Below are 21,676 nucleotides of genomic sequence, written 5' to 3'. Positions count from 1 at the left end.
CAGATGCTGTAGGTGGAGCTGACAGTCAGCATACATGTAACTGGATTTGTGAGTATCACAAGTTTGTAGAAACCCCATAAAAAGCAACAGACTCAAATTTTCTAGGGTAGGACTCACTCTAGTCTTATGTGTCCTTTTTTAAAATCTTCATGTTAATTTTGTACTACTGTGAATGTTTTATTCATTTCCCTGCATTGTTTTTATATTGGCATTTTTTATATCTTGAAAGAATGCATTGTTATTCTCCCTCTTCAACAAAAAAAATTAACAACTATACTATTCTAATGGTGTAATAAAGAGTCTGAACTGTGTTGGCTATTTTACTACAACTATTCTGGAGTGCTTTCTGTCATATTATGGGACTCTTCAATAACTATTATATGTGGCTCCTCAGTCTTCAATTGCTGAGTTGACTGGGGGAATCCTTAAATCCATACAGAAGTAGTATCTACAGAAGTTGTGCTATTCTAATCTTGACAGCTAGAGAAACACAGTAAGTTTATGACTAGTTCACAGTGAGTCAACAAATGGGGACAGATTGGAACAACTAGAGTTATTTCCTCACTAGACACAAAGAAGATATCCCTTTATGTGTTGTCTTCACTGGGGTCTTGATTAACAAGGCCATTTCCATTTCCCTTCCTATGTGTTGGTGAGGTGGACAAATATAATTCATGAGTCTTCCTCTCAAAAATATTTTATTTCACTTCATGTTTTCATACTCCTGCATAGGGATAGATACAGAGATACAGTCCTGAAGCTCTGCTCCTCTTCAGAGCAGATCTTTCCTTAAGTAGGTACTAGCCTGTCTGAAGGGAGACAGAAGCTTTGTCATTCTTGTCACTCTCATGCACCTCTACCAGACTACATAGTTGATCCCAAGGACATTGTTACTCCTTTTTTAAGGACTGAAGTAACTTGTGGGACTGGTACCCTTTGTTGATCACTCTTGACAAGAACATATGAAAGAGTTTCACCTCCTTTGTTCAAACTATTTGGAGTTGACTACGGCAGGTCTGCATTTTCTTCAGAAACAATATTCAATTAGCTGCATCCACTGATGTAGCTGGTTAGGGGGAGAAAAAGAGCAAGTATTTTTCAACAGCAAAAAGCTTCAGATTTTTTTGTCATGCTCTTCAATGTCTGTAAGGGCGTCAGAAGAGAACAAAATCTAAATTCTGGGCGCTCAGGATTTCAGAGTATCAGAGTATTACGCCTTTCTTCTCAAGAATGGGCTTGTAAGAACCAGAACCTATTTGTTTCCCTCTCCACTTGCAGATCCAGCAGGATGAATTCTAGGCATCCTTATTATTCCATTCTGTTACAGTCCCACAGAGTTGTGTAGCACCGAGAAATTGCTGTTCATTGCATCAGCACAAAGGATTAATAAGTTTCCCTCATGGATCATGGAGCAGACTCTAGAACTGCACATGAAATAGCATAGAATTTTGAGCCCTTTACTCTCAACCTCTTTACCAGGTGGCATGTCTTATTGCTTACCACGTGTTGGCACTTGAGTTCTGGACCAAGCTGGCATACCATGTGACAGCCTGGTGCTCATCTCCACGTGAGTAATAATCTCCCACATCATGGTGGGATGCTTTAGGAAAACAATGGTGGTTTTTTCTTGCCTTTATTATGTCTTTGTAGATTTGCTGGGCTCTCAGGCACAAATAAAGCCTACTGATGGCATTTTAAAGTTGTCCAATACCTTTTGTTGGCAGAAAAGAGGTAACAGGTTCTTGTGATCTGTCCAAGCTATTATTCTATCTCCTCCTCATGTTATTGTAAATTTCCCTCCCTCAATCCATCCCCTAGGTATGAAGACAGTCACATTTAAATGCCACCAGTTATTTAGCTCTGCTTTTAAATCATAGCAAGCCTTTGATTTTGTTCATGGAACAGCACATGCAGTGTGCTCTCTCTGGGTGCATTAGGTCTTCAAGTAGCATACTGACATCTCTTTTTCTTACAGTGTAAATCCCTCTGAATTCCCACAGAACCATTCCAAAGTTTGAGACTAGTGGAGTAAGGATGGTGTAAAAATCACACTTCAACTGGTTCGAGCTGATTCAAATGGACTCGCATGAGCTGGATGCTGTTTAGAATCTTTTTCTGGTGACCAACGAGGGTGATGCCAATACGCTGGATATCTCTGCAAAAGAATACAGGATGTGGAAGGTGTTAAAATGGGCTGCTGCTTCTGAACAGTTCCAGTGCATTTCCCTGTTGATCCAGATGAATGTGTATGGATATATGCATGTGTGTGTATCTTTGAGAAACAGCTGACACAGCTTCTGCTTTTGCTTGGCAGAATATGTGTGGGTGGAGGGGGTGTCAGCAGAACTTGGTAAGTTATGATACAAAAAGAAGCCGTGGAAATAGGCCAGGAAAATTATCAGGGGGCTGGAACACCTCTCCTGTGATGAAAGGCTGAGAAAGTTGGCGTTATTCAGCCTGAAAAGAAGGCGGCTCTGGAGAGACCTTCTTGCAGCCTTTCAATATATGAAAAAGGCTTACAAGAAAGATAGAGATTTTTTTTTTTTATGAGGGCCTGTAGTGACAGGACAAGGGGCAATGGTTTTAAACTGAAAGAGAACAGATTTAAACTGGATATAAGAGGGTGGTGAGACACTGGAGCAGGTTGCCCGGAGAAATTGTGGATGCCTTATGCTAGAAGTGTTCAAAGTCAGGTTGGACGTGACTTTGAGCAAGCTGATCTAGTAAAACATGTCCCTGCTTACAGCAGGGAGGTTGGACTAGACTGATGATCTTTAAAGGTCCCTTCCTACCAAAACCTGATTTTATGATTCTAAGGATGTTCCTTTTCCTGGTTTCTGTCTTCTACATAACACTTCAACCCAGCATATAGTATGGCTGGTTCAACATATCTCCTTAAAAGTCATTGCTACCTGTGACAACTGTCACAAACATTCGGATGTAACAGTCTCTCTGCAACACCGACAATATGTTTTGTAGTGTACACATGATCAGCATTAGTGCTTATAGAAACAGATTACAAATGCCCAGTGGTATGGAGGGTGTCCAGAGGCCTTAATAACATGTAAGAAACAGTAGCTACTTTGCTCTGGGTTTCTTCTCCTTTTTCATGTGTACATATTCCTCATATAGCCCTTACTAACTATTTCTCAGACTGCTTCAGTTTCGCCATGGAAAAATGAGTGTCTGGTATCTTCTGCTCTCTGCCCACCTACTTACTCCAGAGTCATGCGTGATATGACATCAAATGTAATCAGACCAGCTTGGTCAAAATTCTCCTTGTAACGGCCCATCTTGATAGCATCCAACCACTCATGGGCGTTGCTGAGCGAAGGGAAATCTGGAGGACAGTTGCTCAGGAGAGGCTGAGATGGTCTGCAAAAGAGGCAAATTCTAAAAACCCACGTTACCAGCATAAGCTGACCACACTAGTAAGCTCAGAGTTATGAGATCAAGCACAGAATGGAGCAGAACAACGATATTTGTTCTTCATGCCCTGATTCCTAAAGTCCCATCTTGATGCTCTGTTTCTACACTACCTGTGCTCTTCTGCTTGAAAACAATCAACCCAATCCAAGAAATTGATCCTTGCTTCCTGTCTTAAACTATCTCAGGCACACTCTCTTCTTGTTGCCCCAGATCCTTCCACACTTTCTGGGTCTAGACCTATTAGCTGGGCAAAGAGTTGCAGTGAGGAAGTTTCTGAGACAAAGAGATGAGACCTTATGACTTTTTACCTTTGTAACTAGCTTTCCCTCTCCTAGATGCACTCTTTGGATCAGAAAGTAACCTATGAAACAATGAGTGTGTTGTTTCAGCTCCAACACACATCAGATAAAAGCATAGCAGTAAAAGGCCAATGACTGTTTATACATGACATTTGCTCTTTTTCTTTTTACCTGAATCTTTCCCAAACTTGTAACTCACTTTATGTGCTGTTTTTAAGTAAACTGGGCATGACTAGGCACTTTTCTCCTCCCCCAGCTGGGAAGTACATTGCAGTGAGACAAGGTTGATAACCATGGGGAAAAAACCCTTCAGGCCAGCAGGATGTAATTCATCATCAGCTCAAGAGCCATCCTGTCTTGGTGCCATTTATGCCTCCCAGAGACTTTCCTTTTGCTGATCTCCTGCCTCTGGTTTCATCAGGTTGCAAAATGCAGTTGGGAAAATATGGGATGCAAGCTGCATCCTGATTTTAGCTAGAGATTTCCTTCCGTCCATAAGCTAAGGTCTTCATCGCCTTTTGTGATTACACCCAGATGTGTCCCTTCCTGCATTCCCTGAAATCCCTCACTCATGATCATCCTTAGTGCACCATATCAAGAGATTTATCTCCCCTCACATTCAGCACTCACAACCCCTCATCACCCATTAAGCAAATCAGAACATGTAGTTCTTCTAACTGCCTCCCTCATTTTTTTTCCTTCCTATTTGGACCCAGTGTTAGATGAGAGGGTTGGAAAAAATACTGTATAGCCAGATTTACTCCTTTCTTTTCCTCATGATGCCTTCCCAGAGACAAGCCCTATTATTTTGCACTAACTCATTATCATACCTGCTGCTCCCAGTGCCAGTGGCTTTGAGGGCAGATGGCTTGCGGATCATTTTATCTAGGGCACTGACTATTTGCTCAAATTTGGGTCTCTCAACTCGTTCCTTCTGCCAGCAGTCAAGCATCAGCAGGTGCAAAACAGTTGGGCAGTCTGGGGGTGGTGGCAGGCGATAGTCCTGGTCAATGGCATTAATTACCTGCAGGAAAAGAACAAAGCTTTATTACAGCTGGGAAAATACAAAATAAAACAAAAAAATCTATCACTTGGTAGTGTATGACTTCCTTCTACTTGAATTGATACAGGACAGATGTACATTCTCACCACTTCTAAAACTTACATCCTGATTGGACATGTCCCAGTAAGGCCTCTCACCATAGGACATCACCTCCCACATGACAATGCCATAGCTCCAGACGTCACTGGAGGAGGTGAACTTGCGATACTGGACAGCTTCAGGGGCAGTCCAACGGATGGGAATTTTGCAGCCCTAGAAAGCAGAGAGCAACCGGGATGTTAGTGAGATACAGACTATTTGTGAAAATGACATCACATACTGATCGAAGGCAAGATAGAATGCTCTACCCCACTGGTCTCTCTGGTCTCATGATGGACTAAAGAAGGTACACCAATTCAAGGAGGAACACAGAAAAAAATTATAGATGGCAGCCCTACAGTAACTCGCTCCGTCGTGGTAACTCACCAGACCTCCAGTATAGGTGGGATTTGAAGCATCATCCTCCAGAAAACGGGACAAACCAAAGTCTGACACCTTGCACACAAGGTTACTGTTGACTAAGATGTTACGTGCTGCCAGGTCACGATGCACATAGTTCATGTCTGAAAGGTAGCGCATGCCAGCTGCAATCCCCCGTAGCATTCCCACCAGCTGTAACACACTGAACTGTCCCTCCTTCTGCTGCAAGTGGGGAGGCAAACATAGGCTTTTATGACTACAGAACAGGAAGGCCACAGGGAAGACTAACAAAGAGCAAGGTAACAAGGTTGATTTATGAAGTTAGAGAACATACATCTTAACTTCAGCCAAAATCTGAAGGTTCAGGGACAGCAAATAAGAACGGAGAGTGGGCTTAAGGTAATGAATCTCAAATGAAGTCAGACACTGTGATATTCTTCTGAAGACAAATCTCATCTTGTGGCCATATCTTCCTTTAGCATCCTATGCCTAGTCTAAGATGGCTAAATGAATGGGAGCAGACAAATCTGCTCTTACTGTTTTAAGATCTTTACAACGTGTTCTACACAATTCTAAACAATAGGTTTGTATGTTCTTCAAAATGTACCTGCCAAAGCATTTGTGGTTGAATTAGCATCTGAATCATTAAAAAACAAAATAAGTGAAGCATCCGTACTACAAAAATGTCTGTATTTATGTTTCATTGCTAGAAAAAATGCTGGAAACACTGAGTCCAAAAATAACTAAAGTTTCATTGCTTCATTACAATGTTGAAACTTGAAAACATTCAGGGGAATAAAGTCTGAAAAACATTAGTAGGAAGGCAAACTTTAGAGCATGCATATAAGGAACTGAAAGACTGTATACAAAGATAAACAATTTAGTACTGTTTACCATTGATTACTTGAGCTGGTGAGGTCTAAAATAATGAAGAGATTTTATATGATGGGTGAACTGTTGGAATATTTTCACCATGTTGGCCCAAAACCACTTACTCTGGTAATTTGCTATTATTTCTATTGCACCTGAAGAGGGCAACTGAGGACTTATAGAGACAGGAGTGAAGAGGAAGGACAGGCAAAATTATCAGATCTGAGACTGGCACACAGCAAGATGAAGAGGTAACGGTTGTGGGAGACTCTGGTTGTGGTACCCTGAGGAAGGAATCCAGTGATCCATTCTCCATGAACTCCGTGACAATCATAACTGGTCGGCTCTTGGTGACCACACCCTCCAGACGGATGACATTGGGATGCTCAAATTGCCCCATGATGCTGGCTTCGCTCAGGAACTCCCGTCGCTGATCATCTGTGTAACCTGACTTCAGGGTCTTAATAGCTACTGTGTATTCACGCTTCCCTGGGTTTTTTAGGCGCCCAAAGCACACTTCTCCAAACTCTCCTGTCAGAGAGGGAAGAAACACACCTCAAGTAAGGAAACACAGCAAAGAATTTTACTCAGGAACACTAAAACATTCTACTATGGAAGCCATCAGGTGCTGCTTAGAAATAGGGTTACTAGGACTGTTTAGATTAAGGTAAAGTTCTTAATGAAGGCTCTGAAATCATTCAGGCTGGAGACTACATCTTCAGGGTTCAAATGAGGAGCTGTGAATCTTCAAATGGTCTTTTAAACTTGGTTTGGAGCCAGTATCTAAGGATAAGTAGGTTAAGATGAATTTTGGTAAAAATGAAGGTTAGCTATTCTGAGACACTTGATGTACCATGGTTGGGTCCATTTCAGGCCAGTAGTGTGTCCAGTCCCAAGGTGAACAAGAAGTCACTTCAAAACCTGCAGATTCTCACACTACCTGATCCAATGACCTCTTCAATCTTGATGAAGGACACATCAATCTCCTTGGCAAATTCTCGAATAGCTTCATTGGGGTCTTCATATGTTGAAGGATCAATGTAATATTTCACTCCAAGTCCTGCAGTGGAGAAGACAGCCCAAAACATCACCAGAATCAAATCCTGAGAGACATGGGTGTTAACGAGTCCTGAAAAGACACAGGCCCTTGCCATCTGTTGCTCAAGAACACTTACCTCGTGCACCAATATACTGCTGCAGACGGTCTGCGTATGGAGTCTCTCGCCTTTTACTGCAGGACATAAAGAAAGGAAAGTCAAAAAACACACAAGAGTCTCTCACAGGATGTTGGGGTAGGCTTCTCAATGCAAGAGTCAGAGAATTCTTGAAAATTAGAGGTAGAATATGGGTGTTAAGATCGTGCCCATCTCTTGCTAACCAGTGCATGTTTGTTTTCTGTGTGGTAGCTTTTACACCACTGCGTCTCCACTTTACATATGACAAAAGATAGGGCCTCCAGCACTATCCTGAAAAAAAATATTAACAGTTTAACATTACTGTCTCGGAAGTTTTCTTGCTATTCAGGCTAAATTTGCATTTTAATTTCATTTTATTACTACAAATTATGCTTTTCAAAGCTAATCTAAGCCATCTCCTATGATACCTTTTAAGTTCTTCAACAACATTCTAAGACCCACTTACTCCAATGCTAAATTTGTATAAATATCCTCCAAAGATAAATTATTCTTTATTTTTCCTCCTGGTCTCTTATAAGCATTTATTTTGACTATCCTTTTCATAAGCATGGCACCCAAAACAAGCCATGCAGAGCCAGATGGACAGAAATCCAGCCCATGATGTGATTTTTGCATGGGCAGATCAAAACAGGTATGGTCTTTATTACTGTAATATTTATTGCATATAAATCTGCAATATATCTGATTTCCAGTAAGCATAGGTCCTTCTCAGCATAGGTGGTTCTCAGATATCATTCTCTCTTTAAATGTGTGTGATTCAAGCAATCTTCTTCCCCAAAATATTTAGCTGTTTTTCTTGGTTTGCTCTAAATATATTTTCCCTTTTCAAGTCACTTCCTTCATTCCCAACAGTGTTAATATTTTTTTTCAAAACTGTACAATTCATGCTAGTTTACAATCCTTTCTAAACCATTTTACAAGAGGATCGTAAATCAAACCCTATGGTATCCTGTAGTATCCCTGCTGTATACGTGGATTTGTGTCAACTCAGGTGATTTGCTGTTTCAGCCCAAGACCTTCTAGGTTCTGATTCAATTAGCATCTGAAGGCAGAGTATCATGAAACATGTTACTTTTCTTTACTAACAGAACTAATTCTGTCATTCTACCAATAACAGGAAACTTTGTATATTACTTTTACATGTCAGGCTTATCTCTTTAAATTCTGCTAAGACTGCAAACCCACAGATATTTCTACCTTCAAAATCTGTTCGTTCTGTTGTGGAAAGAAATTGGCTTCACTGGGGTCCTGTACCTAAGAGGTACTCTCCTATTCCATCTGAAAGTCAGGCCAACGTTCATGTTTTTTATAGCTTATCTGACATACTAATGGTTTTCCATCATTTAAAAAAAAACAACTAGCTAATGTAGCTAAGTGTTTCACATTGTATAGCATCTGGGCGATTTGTACCATATCAATTTACAAAAACAAGTTAAAATTACAGCACTTGACTCTCCATATCCAACCTTTTGAATAACTACTCAGTTCATGTGGTGTTCCTCATTTCCTACATCTTCAAGCTTACTTTTCTTACCAAGGACAAATTTAAAATAGAAACTTGGTATCTCCACTTTTCCTGAATCACTGTCTATTAATTGCACAAGATCCTTCAAGTATAACTTAATCTATTTTTTATGATATTTCCTTTTAAGTAGATACATTTGCAGAAACCCATTAATGTCTTTCCCCAACACAGTTTTGGTAATATTAATTTATTCTGGGTTTGCTTTATTTATTTTTTTTTAGAAAAATATATGCTTTATTGAGTTGTGCACATAATATCACATTTTCAGCTGTAACAAGAAATTATATTTTAACAGTTCAAATCTACAAAAGGAGGCAACAATGCAAATATAACAATACGTGATAATTCTTTTCTTTCCAGAAAGAAAAATATTAGAAGACAATATACACAGAAGGAGAAACCAAATGTAGAAAAAGGAAGAGAACAAAAGAGATAACTAAAACTAGATGTTACTTTCTAAAGTTAAGTAGTTTATACATTTTTTTTTCAGATCAACAGAAAAAGCTATAAAATCCCTCTTGTGCAGAGGCAGAGTAGAGCAAAAATACAGTAATCCATTACTGACAATCTAGGGCATTAAATTCAAACCTCAGTAAAGTCAAGGAGCAGGTAATGACTGTTTCTTTTCGTCAAATAACAAAATCCCTATTGTTTACTTTTGTACCTCTATGCAGCTCTGCTAGAGACCCTTACTTTCTTCCGTTTTAAAATTTCTGTATTTCTTTTTTACTATAACAGATTACCTCTACACTGACTTATCTGCTCTTTTTTCCTCCCAAAATAGGAAGTGGTATTTGCTTTCTTTAACCTATTTTTAATGAGTCAGTGTTCCATGGAACCATTGGGATTGTACAGCTTTTATTCTTCAGCAAATGAGCTATTGTCTCTTGGTCCCTGGCTAAAGGGTATTTAGTACCTTCTAAATCAGTGAATCTAAATAGTTATTTCACCAGTCCTTCTTCACTACATTGTATCATTCTCCACTTCCTTACTTAAAATGCAATTTACAGTCCCTTCTTTACAGCGATGCATTTAAATAAATTTTGAGCACCAGCTTTAAAATGCTACCTTTGTGTACTTATTGCTAACTAGCCAAATATCAGCTAAGTATTTGAGCAGTTTATCAAAGGAGAGGCTCCTCAGATAGAAGCAATGGTGCAAGATTTTCCCTTAATTATAAAATGGCATCTCAAGGACATCTGGATAAATGTAGATCAGGCTGTTTCCCTTGGGATGGGGTTATGTAGTGGGGGTAAGAAAGTTCCACTGTCTGCAGTGCAGGCATTGGCACATGAGCCGGTCAAGGAATTCACCTCTTGAAGATGATGGCAAGGATGGCAATGGCAGCAATTACCAAGAAGGCTAAACCACCGAGTGCTGAGCCCACGATAAGCGGCAGTCGGTCCTGCGCCATCTCTGAGCGCTCCCCTAGCAAGGAAGACACATGCATAAACACACACAAATGCAGAGGACAGGAACTGTTAGAATTTCCCTTCTACTCAACTAGTTCTCACCCATAATTCCATCCCTACCAGCCCTTTGCTTTCCAGGCTAGTCATGACAGTTTGACAAATGCTTGATTTGGTTATCTCTTCATCCTTTCAGTCACTGTGCTTCCAGTGCCTTTCTTCCTACTTCCGAAAACCCAGTGGTCCCTCTGAATCCACTTTTCCCTCTTCTAGTCCACTGACACCTCACTAGCCACTTAAGTATATGTTAACTCAATACCTGGGCTTTGATCCCATTGTCACCAATCAATTTAGCTTGTAGACAACATACATGAGAATGTTTGGTCCAGACCAAAGAGTATCACAAGAGAATGTTTTACTTTATGCATGAATGGATGGTGATACTGCTGGAAGGCAAGCTTTTGTGTACGTGTTCTGTGTACCACCTGTCTTTAGGACTTTTACAGAGCACTCAGCTGTAAGAAGTCTTGTAACAGCTGGAGACCAAACTGTAGCAGTGTATAGTGCTATGTACTGTAACAAACTCCTAAAGAGCGTTCCACTGACGCACTCTGCTCCTGCTGATCAGAGGCAACAAGGAGTAGGACTGTGGAATATGGCGGTAGCAAAGGCTAAGGGATCGTAAGCACTATGCTCTGACAACATGAAGCTTCTTTAAGTGAATCAATCTGCATATGCAAATTATGATATAAAGAAATACAAGCTGAGAAGGAGTGTCTGATAGCAGTCCTTCAGGAGACAAGCGAATACACTTAGGGACACACATGAGTGAATGATGGTCATCTGCAGATCTGAGTACAAAATGGTAGCACTTACCTCCCATTAAAGTCTGGAAATACATCTTTCCACTGTATGGGCCATAGCCCACTGCTGTTCTAGCTCGTACTTGGAAGGCATAGATCTTGCCTGGGCTCAGATTTGATATGGTGGCCATGTTGGTTTCACTAGTCAAGGTGAACGAATTATCCTCATCTTCTGCCTGTGAAAGTCAGCGACCAAAAAGCAATGTGAGACTCTTGCTCACACTGCTGGCTCTCCTCATCAAGGAATGCTATATCCATGTCAGCTCAATATACTTTGAATCTTTTACAGATCCTCCCAACCACAACTGCTATTCCATGCACTGACTTCCTCACACACTACTCGTTGCTGCTTTTCATCCCCTTAGGCCCTTCCTCACACACTCCTGGGTACTGCTTTTCATCCCTAGAGGCCTGGACTTTCCACAAAGCTCTGCAAATAACCCTCAGTTGTGACCTAAAAAAAAGTGAGAGACAACACTACCTTGTCCTTGCTAAGCACATTCATCAAAGAAGCCCAAGTCTGCACCAAAATGTTGCTTGCTACAAGCTCCAAATTCAGGTATTCTCCTAGGTGAATCCAGAGCATGAACACCTGTAATGCTGTACCCGAGAAGCTGCTAGACATGTTATTACAAATAGCAGGCCCCTTTACTGCTACAAAAACAGTAGCCCTTCACAATCCTGCACAACTATTTATGTGAAAGATCAAGAATGTGGAATGGGAGCTTGTCTGAACAGCCCTACATACCTCTTCCCCTCAAATCGGTTGGATTAGGAGTTATGAAAGATGTGAATGGAGAGCAGCTTTATTATATTTGCCACCCTGTAATTCCAGCACATAAACAGATAACTGGTATCTGCCACTTAGTGAATGAAAGAGAGCATTCCACCTCCCAAAATTTCTCAGAGATGTCATTCCAGGCATAACTAGGGACATAGGACTTCCCTCCACAGATAAATGACAGGATGTTGTGAGTCCAGTTCCCATACACACTTGAAAACTTTGCTCCTTCCACTGTTACCTGTGTCAGCTGGTGTTAAACTTATTAGGTTGTTAAGCACAGCTGTTTAGCTTAGCTACACTTTTCTTCTCTTTTTTTTATCTGTACCATCCCTAGATAGTTCAAAGTTGGGAAATGCAGATGGACTCATGTAAGATTAAGAGCATATTATGAACTTTTGGTTTTGCTACAGCTTGTTCTTCCCTCATAACTGAAGCATTTTTATCCACCTTATCCATCATGATCCAGGAGTGTACCTCCTGGTCAGAAGATTTCCCTGTTTTCTTTTGCTTAACAGCCATACAACTATTGGCACTGCACGATCACTTTCTGCTCACCTTGTCAAAGTAGCGTAGCTGGTAATCCAGGATGAACCCATTGGGCTGGTCTGGCTGAGGCCATGACAGTGTGATGCTACTGGTAGTACGACTCACCTGATGCATCATAGGGACAGCAGAGGGGACTGGAATAAAAGAGGGGAAGGAGATATTGTTAAGGGATAAGCTTAACAATTAAATGTAATTGAATATTCATTATGATGAGTTAATAAGTTAGGTCAGCTCTTTCTTTAATTTCTCTTAATTTACACTATGAAGTACTTTATAAAATAACCAGAAAAAATCCAGGCATGATTCTACTCTACTGGGAGATACAGTCACTCATGGCTTTGACAGATAGAAAATGGAGAAATCCATATCCAACTGATCATACACAGGAATTATTAAATTATCTATATTGTAGCTGGAACATTGTTCTAAGCTTCAAATTTTGCAATTTTTACATGCAAGATGACAAGGTGTTCAGTGGCACTACATTGTTCTAGGATCACTCTCAAACAAACAATGTGATAGCTGTCAGAGCAAAAGTAGAGCACACTACCTGACATCTGCTTCTCCCCCAGATTATAACGATTTTCCTGGGGAAAAAAATCAAGTATGGGCTGAGTAATGGAGGCTTTTCACTACCAGATCACTGTTGCAAACCAGAAGATGGAAGCAGATGGGAACACTGACGCATTAAGGAACAGACTTTGAAGCATTCCTCAGTTCAGTGGTCCCAGTCCAGTTGCAGATCACAGAGAATGAAAGCACCTCATTTTCATAGCCTGATATGTAGCCTTGTTCAGGCTAGCTCCTGGAACTAAGGCCAATGCCTGTGAGGACTGTTGTCCAGATGTCAAAACTACCAACGTATTTGAGACCCTCAGTTCATCTGTGAGCCACTGAACCACAGAAATCCAGTCTGAATGGGCTTCCAACCAGCACTACTGCCTGAACCACCACCTCAAAGTCACTGTTAAATGTGTATGTGTGGAAGTTTCACATATAGTTTTTGTGTCTGTTTGCACATAAGTTGCTAAGTTTCTGTCTTTTGGTGAACAGGACAGCCAGATATTCTACCCAGATGGAGCTGTTAGCTCTCTTGATTCCGTTATGGTATTAAGGGCTTATACTCTGTGTCAGATATTAATTGCTGTGGAAAAATGTCAACTTCCCTTTATGTACAAAGCAAGGATCTGGACATCAAACATACAAAAAGGCTTTGGACACGTGTATCTAAACCAGAAAGCAAGCAAGAGCACAGTTAGGAAAGTCAAAGCCTTCATGGAATCACATCTGACAAGGAATGCCAAAAGCAAGAGGGGCTTCTCTACGTACATAAGTGGCTAAAGGAAAACTCGGTAAAATGTGAGCCCACCGCTGGGTGGCATAGGGGACCTGGTGACACACGACATGGAAAAGGCTGAGGTACTGAATGTCTTCTTCACCTTAGTCTTTACCAGCAAGACCAGCCTTTAGGAACTCCAGGCTTCAGCAACCGGGGGCAAGGCTGGAGCAAGAAAGATGTCGTTCCTGGTAGAAGATAAGGCAAGAGAATATTTAGGCAAACTGAACCTACATAATTCCATGGTCCCTGTTCTGATGCACCCAGGAGGGAGCTGGCTGATGTCATTTTGAGGCCTCTCTTGATAATCTCTGAATGATCATGATGACTGTGAGAGATGCCTAAGGAATAGAGGAAAGCAAATGTCACCCTATCTTCAAGAAGGGCAAGAAGGAGAACTCAGGGAAATGCAGGCAGCTCAGCCTCACCTCGATCCCTGGGAAGATGATGAAACAACATCTGCAGGCTCAGAGGCATTGGGCACAAACTGAAACACAGAAGGTTCCCTCTGAACACAAGGAAACACTTTCTACCATGAGGGTGACTGAGCACTGGAGCAGGCCACTCAGAGGGGTTGTGGAGTCTGAAGTGTTCAGAAGTGTTCTGGACATGGTCCTGAGCAACCCACTCAAGGTGGCCCTGCTTGAGCAGGCGTGTGGTTGAATAGATGTCTTCCAGAGATCTCTTCCAAGTTTTCTCCATTTTCTGATTCTGACCAGACAGCTGAATCACTCATTCAGCAGTACTGACTAGACATCCATGAACTACTAGAGGAGTTCAGACAACTGGCTCACAGGTCAACACTTAATTGGGATTTAAAGTAAACCATGCCAGGACCTGCATGTTCTTTCTAGATATTTATAGGTTTTCTTCCCCTTGTGTCTCACTCCATAAGCCTCTGAAAACATCCAGTGTCACTCGTGATATTTCACTTAATTTGATCCACCTCAGCTATGCCTTTAATAGTCTCTAACATGCCTCTATATTCTCTAATAGTAGTTACAAACATACCTGTCTTACCTTCTTGTTTCTCCTTCATGACCTTTTCATATATACTATTATCCTCATATTCTAAGCAAATGGCATGAAGGCCCTAGCTTTGTTCCACACATCTTCCCATCTTCAAGGAAGATCAGTCTAAATACAGCATGGAAATTCCCTTCTTTATGTGTTTAATATCTTATCTTTATTTTGATAATGTCTTGTGTCTTTTCCACAGACTTCAATTTAACCTTTCTCTAAATAACTGAAAATCCTTTAAAAGTACCTTGGATTATCTTCTGTCACAGCCTTGTACTTTACTTCCTGTGGATGAAGAGTGCTTCAGAAAAGCAAATCATTTATTTTCACTTCCCTTACCTCTATTATTCCTACTTTTTGTGTATAGGTTCCACTCATGTCTAATAAACAGGAAAAAGTCCTTTATGCCACAAGGTGCCATGTTTTACTATTCACCTCCTATTTCTACTTGCTCAAAAAGTCTCTGTCTTCATTTAAACAGTTATTGAAACCTGAAATGTGAAAACAAGCACATTCATTCTCTGCTCATGCTGCAGGGATAGGGCATAATAACAATAGAGCTAAATTCTTAGGGACTTTTGGCAAGTGCTCAGGGTTGGCAATCAGATCGTAAATGAACAAACAGCTTGTTACTTTGAAAATTAATATAGTTCATTCAGAGGACAATGAACACAAAGCTCACATTCCACTTGCTTTACCTCCCGGTTTTAGCCTGGCAAAACACAGCAGTATGTAGCTTTTGACAGCTCTATTTTTATTCCTTTCCTGTTTTGATCAAGAAAATGCCTTGCCTATGTCCCTGCTCTTGCCAACTAATTCTACAGCACTCTTTTTGTCTCTGGAAAAGAAAACATCTTCATGCAACTCATCCATTTCCCTTCATAATCTCATAATCATACTTGACATTTAATTCTTTTCCTCTTCTCACACCGTTTCACCTGAAAATCTTCTGACAGGTCCTCTTAAATTTTCTGGCACTACCCATAACTGCCCTTGTCCCCATTCAGCCTCTTACACAAGCCTTCAGACTGTCAAACTTTAATTTCTGCAGTTCTACAAATTTTTGGTATTGCCAGGTCCCACTGTGCTAAATCCAACTGATGTAGAAGGCTGCTACATATCTTTTCACAGACACAAGGCAACATGGTGTGAGGTTGAAATATATTCTGAAAATATTGTGGAAAATATTCTGAAAGCTTTATATTCTGATAACCTTTATCCTCACATATCTCCATTAGCTCTCATAATGTCTGGATTCAGTTAAAAAAAATCTACTTGCTTTTAAAAATCTGCATATATTTGCTCCCACATTTGAGTCTCTGCTGTCTTTCTCTCTTCCTCTTCTTTCTAGGAATGTAACAACTGCCTGAATGAATAAGCTCACTAGCTTGTCTCTGGCAACAGGCATTACTACATGCTTCAGTGGAAGGTGTAGGGGAAAAAAAAAAAAGGACAGGTAATTACAGAGAAAGTTTTCTTCACAGTCCTTTAAATGAAAACCTGAGTTCTGTCCTGAGATATGGAAAGAGATATTTGTTTACGCTGATAAATACATTTGAAGATGTTAAAACAATAATTAAAATTTCAGTCAGATTGATTTTTTTAATTTAATAATATGTTTGGATTTTAAGTTCTTTTCTTTCTTTATGTCAGGTTCCCCTCTGTGAAGAAGCGTAACTCCAGTGCAAATACATAATAGCCTTTCCTCATGCAGTTCATGCTATCTCTAACAGCCTCCCAACTTATTTCTTTATATCCTGACACTTCTTCAGGTATTTGCCCTCAGCACTTCAAACCTGAGCTGAGAGCAATTTCCTTCTCTCTTGTCTCATCTCTGGATAGCTTTTCCTTCTGGTAATTTGCATATCATATTTGCATGTCACACTACTACTATCTAAACAGGTTTCAGATGCTTTTTGCTATAGAAGGTTAAGTCTTACTATATTAAAGGAAGTTTTTCAGAGCCAGCCCTTATTTCTGTCTTCAAACACATTGTCACTGAAGTATAGGAACATCATAATCAGCCTACCACAGAAAAATGTGATTGTGTAACCAAAGGATCCTATCATTCTTTGAAGCAGGGCTAGCAGACTGTTAGGAGTAAGCAAACTCTTGGATGAACAGCGTTCTGGAGACAGACATGAATAGAGAATAAGTAGCAGGGGAAAAAGAAAACTGTTCCAGCACAGTATATTGGCTAAGATACCTCTAACAAAGGGGCAGAATGTGGGGAGGAGGATTTTTTTAGATCAGCAACTGGAAGAAGCAAGAGAATTCTGACTGATGTATGAGAAAGCAGAACATTCAGAAACTGCCAGAGCTGGAGGGTCTTTCTTTGGTCACCTTCAATTCAATGGAGAGAAAATTTTTGCTATAGCAATTTATTCTGAAAGTTTATCTTTCTCCAGTTTGCTTTTTTTATACCCTCCATGCCTTCCTGCCCCTCCTTGTCTCTTTCAGAATATAAGATCCCAAAATGTCCATCTCTGCTTGTATAATAACAATAACAACAATAATAATAAGTTATAATAACACAACAACAAGAAGCCATGCTAAAGTGAGAAGCTGCTGAAGGGATTGAAGGAGGGGGTATGGATGAGACATGCCACGTGATGGAGGAAGCAGGGCCTTGTTAGTATGAGCTGTCACTATGAATCGAGGGCAGCTCATCTCAAGCTCACTCACAATGATCTTGAGGAAAAGCAAGGAAAAAAAAGAAAGAACCAAACACAAAAAGAAGCCATTCAGTATACATTGCTGTTTAAGAAAGTTGGCCTGCCCTGAAACTGCTTCAGTGCACATGAGAGGCACCTTAGAGAGAGACTCCCAACACACCCAAAGACACGAAGAGACACCTGGAGGAATAGGAGTGGTCAGAAAAGTCAAACAGAAACAAAAGAAGAGGGTAGATTTGGTGATTCTAGGCAGGAGAAGGAAGCAGCTACTCAATTAAATTACCTCAGGTATACATGAGGAACACTGAGATGAGAAGGAGGAAGAAAGAGGATGTTAACAGAACACCCACCTGGAACTGCCTGGAGTTACCATACAAATTACCCAGCCATATCTTTCACTGTAAACAAAAACTGATCACCTACTTGCAGCCAGCCTCTTAAGGAGGCTGGGTGTCCTATACATGCTCTGCTACTCAGTGCCTGTCAGGTAACATTTCAAAGGGAAGAAACATAGAAGCAGAAATTAAAAGACACTATTTAACCAAGACCATCATTCCACATCTGGTTTTGCAGCATTTCTATTGAGCTTTACCAAAGCCTGGTTCTGCAGGGGTTTCCGCAATTATACTGTGGAATCTTGTTTGGGATTTGTTTGAGTTTAAGTTTTACACATTTCTAAATGTTTACAGACATTTCCTGTCACTCAGTTCAAATTGTTCCCCCTCTTTCTCCTCCTTATTGCATTACTACTCATTATATGCTCTTATACAAGCTGTGTATAATTCCTCTCCATACCAGCTTATACTTGCTTGTAAAGAACAACATATGCCCAATATCTTACTGTTGACATTCAGCAGAAATGTCCTTGTATATGATATTTACAGAAAATCGAAATTTGCCTCATGCTGTTCTCTGTTTTCCTCCATATATATAAGCCTTCTGTATGCTATTCATCAGCCTGATCTCCTCTTCAACTCTTTAATATCTCCACTTCCTTTGATTGAGCACACAAGCCACTAGCATTTTAGTTTAGTCATCCCTGCAGCTTAGTTCCTAGTTACAAGCACCAAGACACTATTGATACAACTGTACAACACATTTTAATGTTTTTATAATGTAAAAGGCAATAAAAAACCCTTTGCTTCCTATTGACAGAAGGATAATATTCCAATGCCACTTATCAGAACAGCAAAGTTGAAAAGGTGTCCTGCTTTGGTGGGACAGAATTTGAGAGTCAGTTTTCTGTTACGGAAAACTGCAATTTTGTAAGGACTAAACACTCTATTTTATGGGAAGAAAGTTGATTAAAACTTTGTTGTAGGTTTCAGCTAGTAGTGGTATGCAGGTTGCCATAGAGCTCAAGGTCTTCAAGGTCTTGAGATAAACACTTGTAGAGGTTGGGGGGAGCAGAAACCTAGGGGAGCCGACCCCAAGGTGACTCCAGGCTGACCAATTAATACTATTCATACCATAAATGTCATGTTCACTGTAAACTGGGGAGTTTGTTGGGGACAGCCCTTCTTCCTCCTCCTCGTTCTCTTCCTCTCCCTCCTGCTCCCTCTTCCATGGCTGACATATCAAGAGGGACTTGTTTACTGTCCTAACCCTGAAGTCTACTCCCCCATAATATTGGCTTAATATAACTCTGTGTATTTTATATTAATACTGTTATTAATATTAGATTTTTTATTATTATTTTATTAAATATATTTCTATTTCAACCCACAAATCTTCCTTCCTTTTCCTGAACCCCGTCCCACTGGGAGGAGGCATTGGGTGATAGAGCAACTGTACAGACAATAACAAAAGGCAAGAATAAGGTAGAAGAAAATACATGACATGTGGAAGAACACTGAGCAATTTCAGTAAAATAGAAATGGTGATCCTGCTTCTGAATCTTTTGTCAAAATTCCATTAAACACCTCTCCAGGAACTGTAAAAACTGTAGTTTCATATCCTTTTATGATCCATGGGACTGCACAGTATTAACACATGCCATCCCAGGGTCATGTATATTTAGGTGATGAGTAAATATCATTGCATACATTCTTTCTTGTCATACAGCACCTAACTGTATTTTTAACTGTATTTTCATCTTTCGGCCATGCCTATCTGTCTCCATTTTCTACTTCCTTACTAAGCAGCAAGGCAAAGGTTAGACAGATTTGATGAAACACACAATACCACTTGTTAAAGTGTACTAGAGTATGAACTGAAATGAGGAGAATGAAAGGTCGTTATGGGAACAAGAATGAGAAAATGGAGCATCTCAATACACAGAAAAGAAAAGTGAACAGGTAAAAATGCTGGACGGACTGACTGAAGTATAAGATGAAATGGAGAAGAGTAGGAGATAATGAACGTGAAGAGAAAATGAAGAAATGCTCTCTAAGAGCTGCTGTTGCAAGCTGATGCTCATAAAATTCATGTGAAACTCTGATCGTGTCCTCTGCCTTGCATAATGTAGCAACATGCTTTGTCTGACCCACAGAACTGCATCTCCCATTGCCATCTTCTCCAGGCCAGCTTCTGCCTCAACAACTTTTCTCCATATACAGCCACAACATCAGCTGCTAAACTCAGTTTTTCTGCCAAGAGGGAAGAAAGGAAAGCACATTCAGAGAAGGCAGGAATGAGAAAGGCAGAAGCAAAATCATGGAACTAACAGCAAGATAAAAAAAGGCACAACACAGAAATAATAAGACAAAGCTCCAGGATTCAAAAGATAAAAGCAAATCAAATGAGAGACAGAAGTGGAAATTTTGGGACTCAGATGCAAAGGTCTCCTCACCTGACTGGCTAGTGCTAACGTTGATGGTGGCATAGTGAGGTGCTTCTGAACTCAATTCAGTCACCAAGTTGACAGCCTGGATCTCAAAGGTGTACTGCACACGGGCCAAGAGGTTGGAGACTTGCACGCGACTTTCTGTCAGTCCCATTTGGCGTGGTTCAAACTGTATGCTGTCCCCACAGCGCACGCATGGCCCTGAGGACCCTGCTGGGCATACTTTGCAGATGACATTGAAGAAAATATCCTTACGGCCACCCAGGTCCTTGGGGAGCCGCCAGGTCAGGAGCACGTTGGAGCCAACAATTTCATAGCTAAGGTCGCGGGGAGCAGAGGGAATGCCTAGAAGACAGAATGAAACATCAAAATCCCATGAAAGAATGGGAGATACATAGTGGAAGGGAGAAGAAAAAAATGGGGGACAAGAACATGAGAACAAGTTGCTTTTTCTTCTTATTCTTACTCTTCTCTACTTGTTTCTCCGAACAAGGCAGATTCTTTGCTTCATCAAACATACACTTACATGCACGAAGGAGCAATTATACTATCACATTTTAGAGAAACAAAATTAACAAGAAGGGTATTTGTTTCAAGGGTCTGACTTCTATTTTTTCCTAAAAAAACAGTCAGTATTTTGGAAAATTCAAGTATTTAAAATTTTAAATTTTGCACAAGCTCAGTAAAAATTTGTCTCTGCTGAGACCTCTAATTCTCTCCTTTGGCACCTAAGATCTCTGAACTCTCTCAGGCTTCAGTTAGCCTGTTCCATCTATTGCAGGATCTGAACATCACTACCCTATGGTTACTTCTGCTGCCGGCCAGATTCTTGAATAGCATCAGGAGTAAACTCTGACAGCTGAAAAACTGTCCATTCTGTGCCTCCAACACTTCCCTTGCTGGCACAGAGGCAGTGAAGAGCAGGAGGAAAATGCAGAGGGTGAGAAGATGGCATGGGGGTGAGAATGGGACAAGACACTGGAGCTAGAAAGCTAAAAATAAGCAGCAGTGCTAAACTTGGGCATGGACACAAAGCAAGACTGAAAGGGCAGAAACAGAGAGGCTGAGCAAGGAAAACAATTTGCAGAACATTTCCCTCTGAAGGCTGTAACAAAATCCACGAATCGTCATTATCACCATTACTCTGCCGTCAACAAATATCAAGGAAAACTATGGGCAAAGCCTTTTCTCTGTCTAACGCTGATCAATATAAAGGATGACACCTTCTAATTACGTGGCTGAGGTCTTTGTTGGGACACCTCTCTGGCTGCATTTTGGTTCATTGCTGGAGCACTTGAGTATTTCCAATAGCTGTATTTCCCTGGGGACTCACATTTCCAGTGTTGTTAAAAAAATAAATTATGCTGGAAAACTGCAAACAGAAAACTGTTTAAAAATGTATTACTTACAAGATGAA

General features: G+C 40.6%; 1 protein-coding gene across 2 annotated transcripts in view; it reads right to left on the bottom strand.

Annotated features, from left to right (window-relative positions):
- Positions 1-2,046: 2,046 nt before the first annotated feature.
- Positions 2,047-21,676, bottom strand: part of LOC104546811 (ephrin type-B receptor 5) — a 45,118-nt gene continuing 25,488 nt past the window's right edge. Inside the window, exons 5-18 of one of the 2 annotated variants that reach the window (XM_010192297.1) lie at positions 20,266-20,604; positions 12,453-12,577; positions 11,127-11,289; positions 10,155-10,269; positions 8,582-8,585; positions 8,213-8,220; positions 7,296-7,351; positions 7,061-7,180; positions 6,404-6,651; positions 5,257-5,472; positions 4,894-5,043; positions 4,559-4,752; positions 3,220-3,375; positions 2,047-2,155 (exon numbers count right to left, since the gene is read on the bottom strand). In XM_010192297.1, the coding sequence (XP_010190599.1) occupies positions 2,047-2,155; positions 3,220-3,375; positions 4,559-4,752; positions 4,894-5,043; positions 5,257-5,472; positions 6,404-6,651; positions 7,061-7,180; positions 7,296-7,351; positions 8,213-8,220; positions 8,582-8,585; positions 10,155-10,269; positions 11,127-11,289; positions 12,453-12,577; positions 20,266-20,604 (2,003 nt within the window). The remainder of the gene's footprint in view (positions 2,156-3,219; positions 3,376-4,558; positions 4,753-4,893; positions 5,044-5,256; positions 5,473-6,403; positions 6,652-7,060; positions 7,181-7,295; positions 7,352-8,212; positions 8,221-8,581; positions 8,586-10,154; positions 10,270-11,126; positions 11,290-12,452; positions 12,578-20,265; positions 20,605-21,676) is intronic. The other variant, XM_010192298.1, reaches the window with a different exon arrangement.

This window comes from Mesitornis unicolor, unplaced genomic scaffold (assembly GCF_000695765.1).
Source record: "Mesitornis unicolor isolate BGI_N332 unplaced genomic scaffold, ASM69576v1 scaffold7959, whole genome shotgun sequence".
Taxonomy (NCBI): Eukaryota; Metazoa; Chordata; class Aves; order Mesitornithiformes; family Mesitornithidae; genus Mesitornis; species Mesitornis unicolor.
This window is presented reverse-complemented; position numbering and strand designations above follow the sequence as displayed.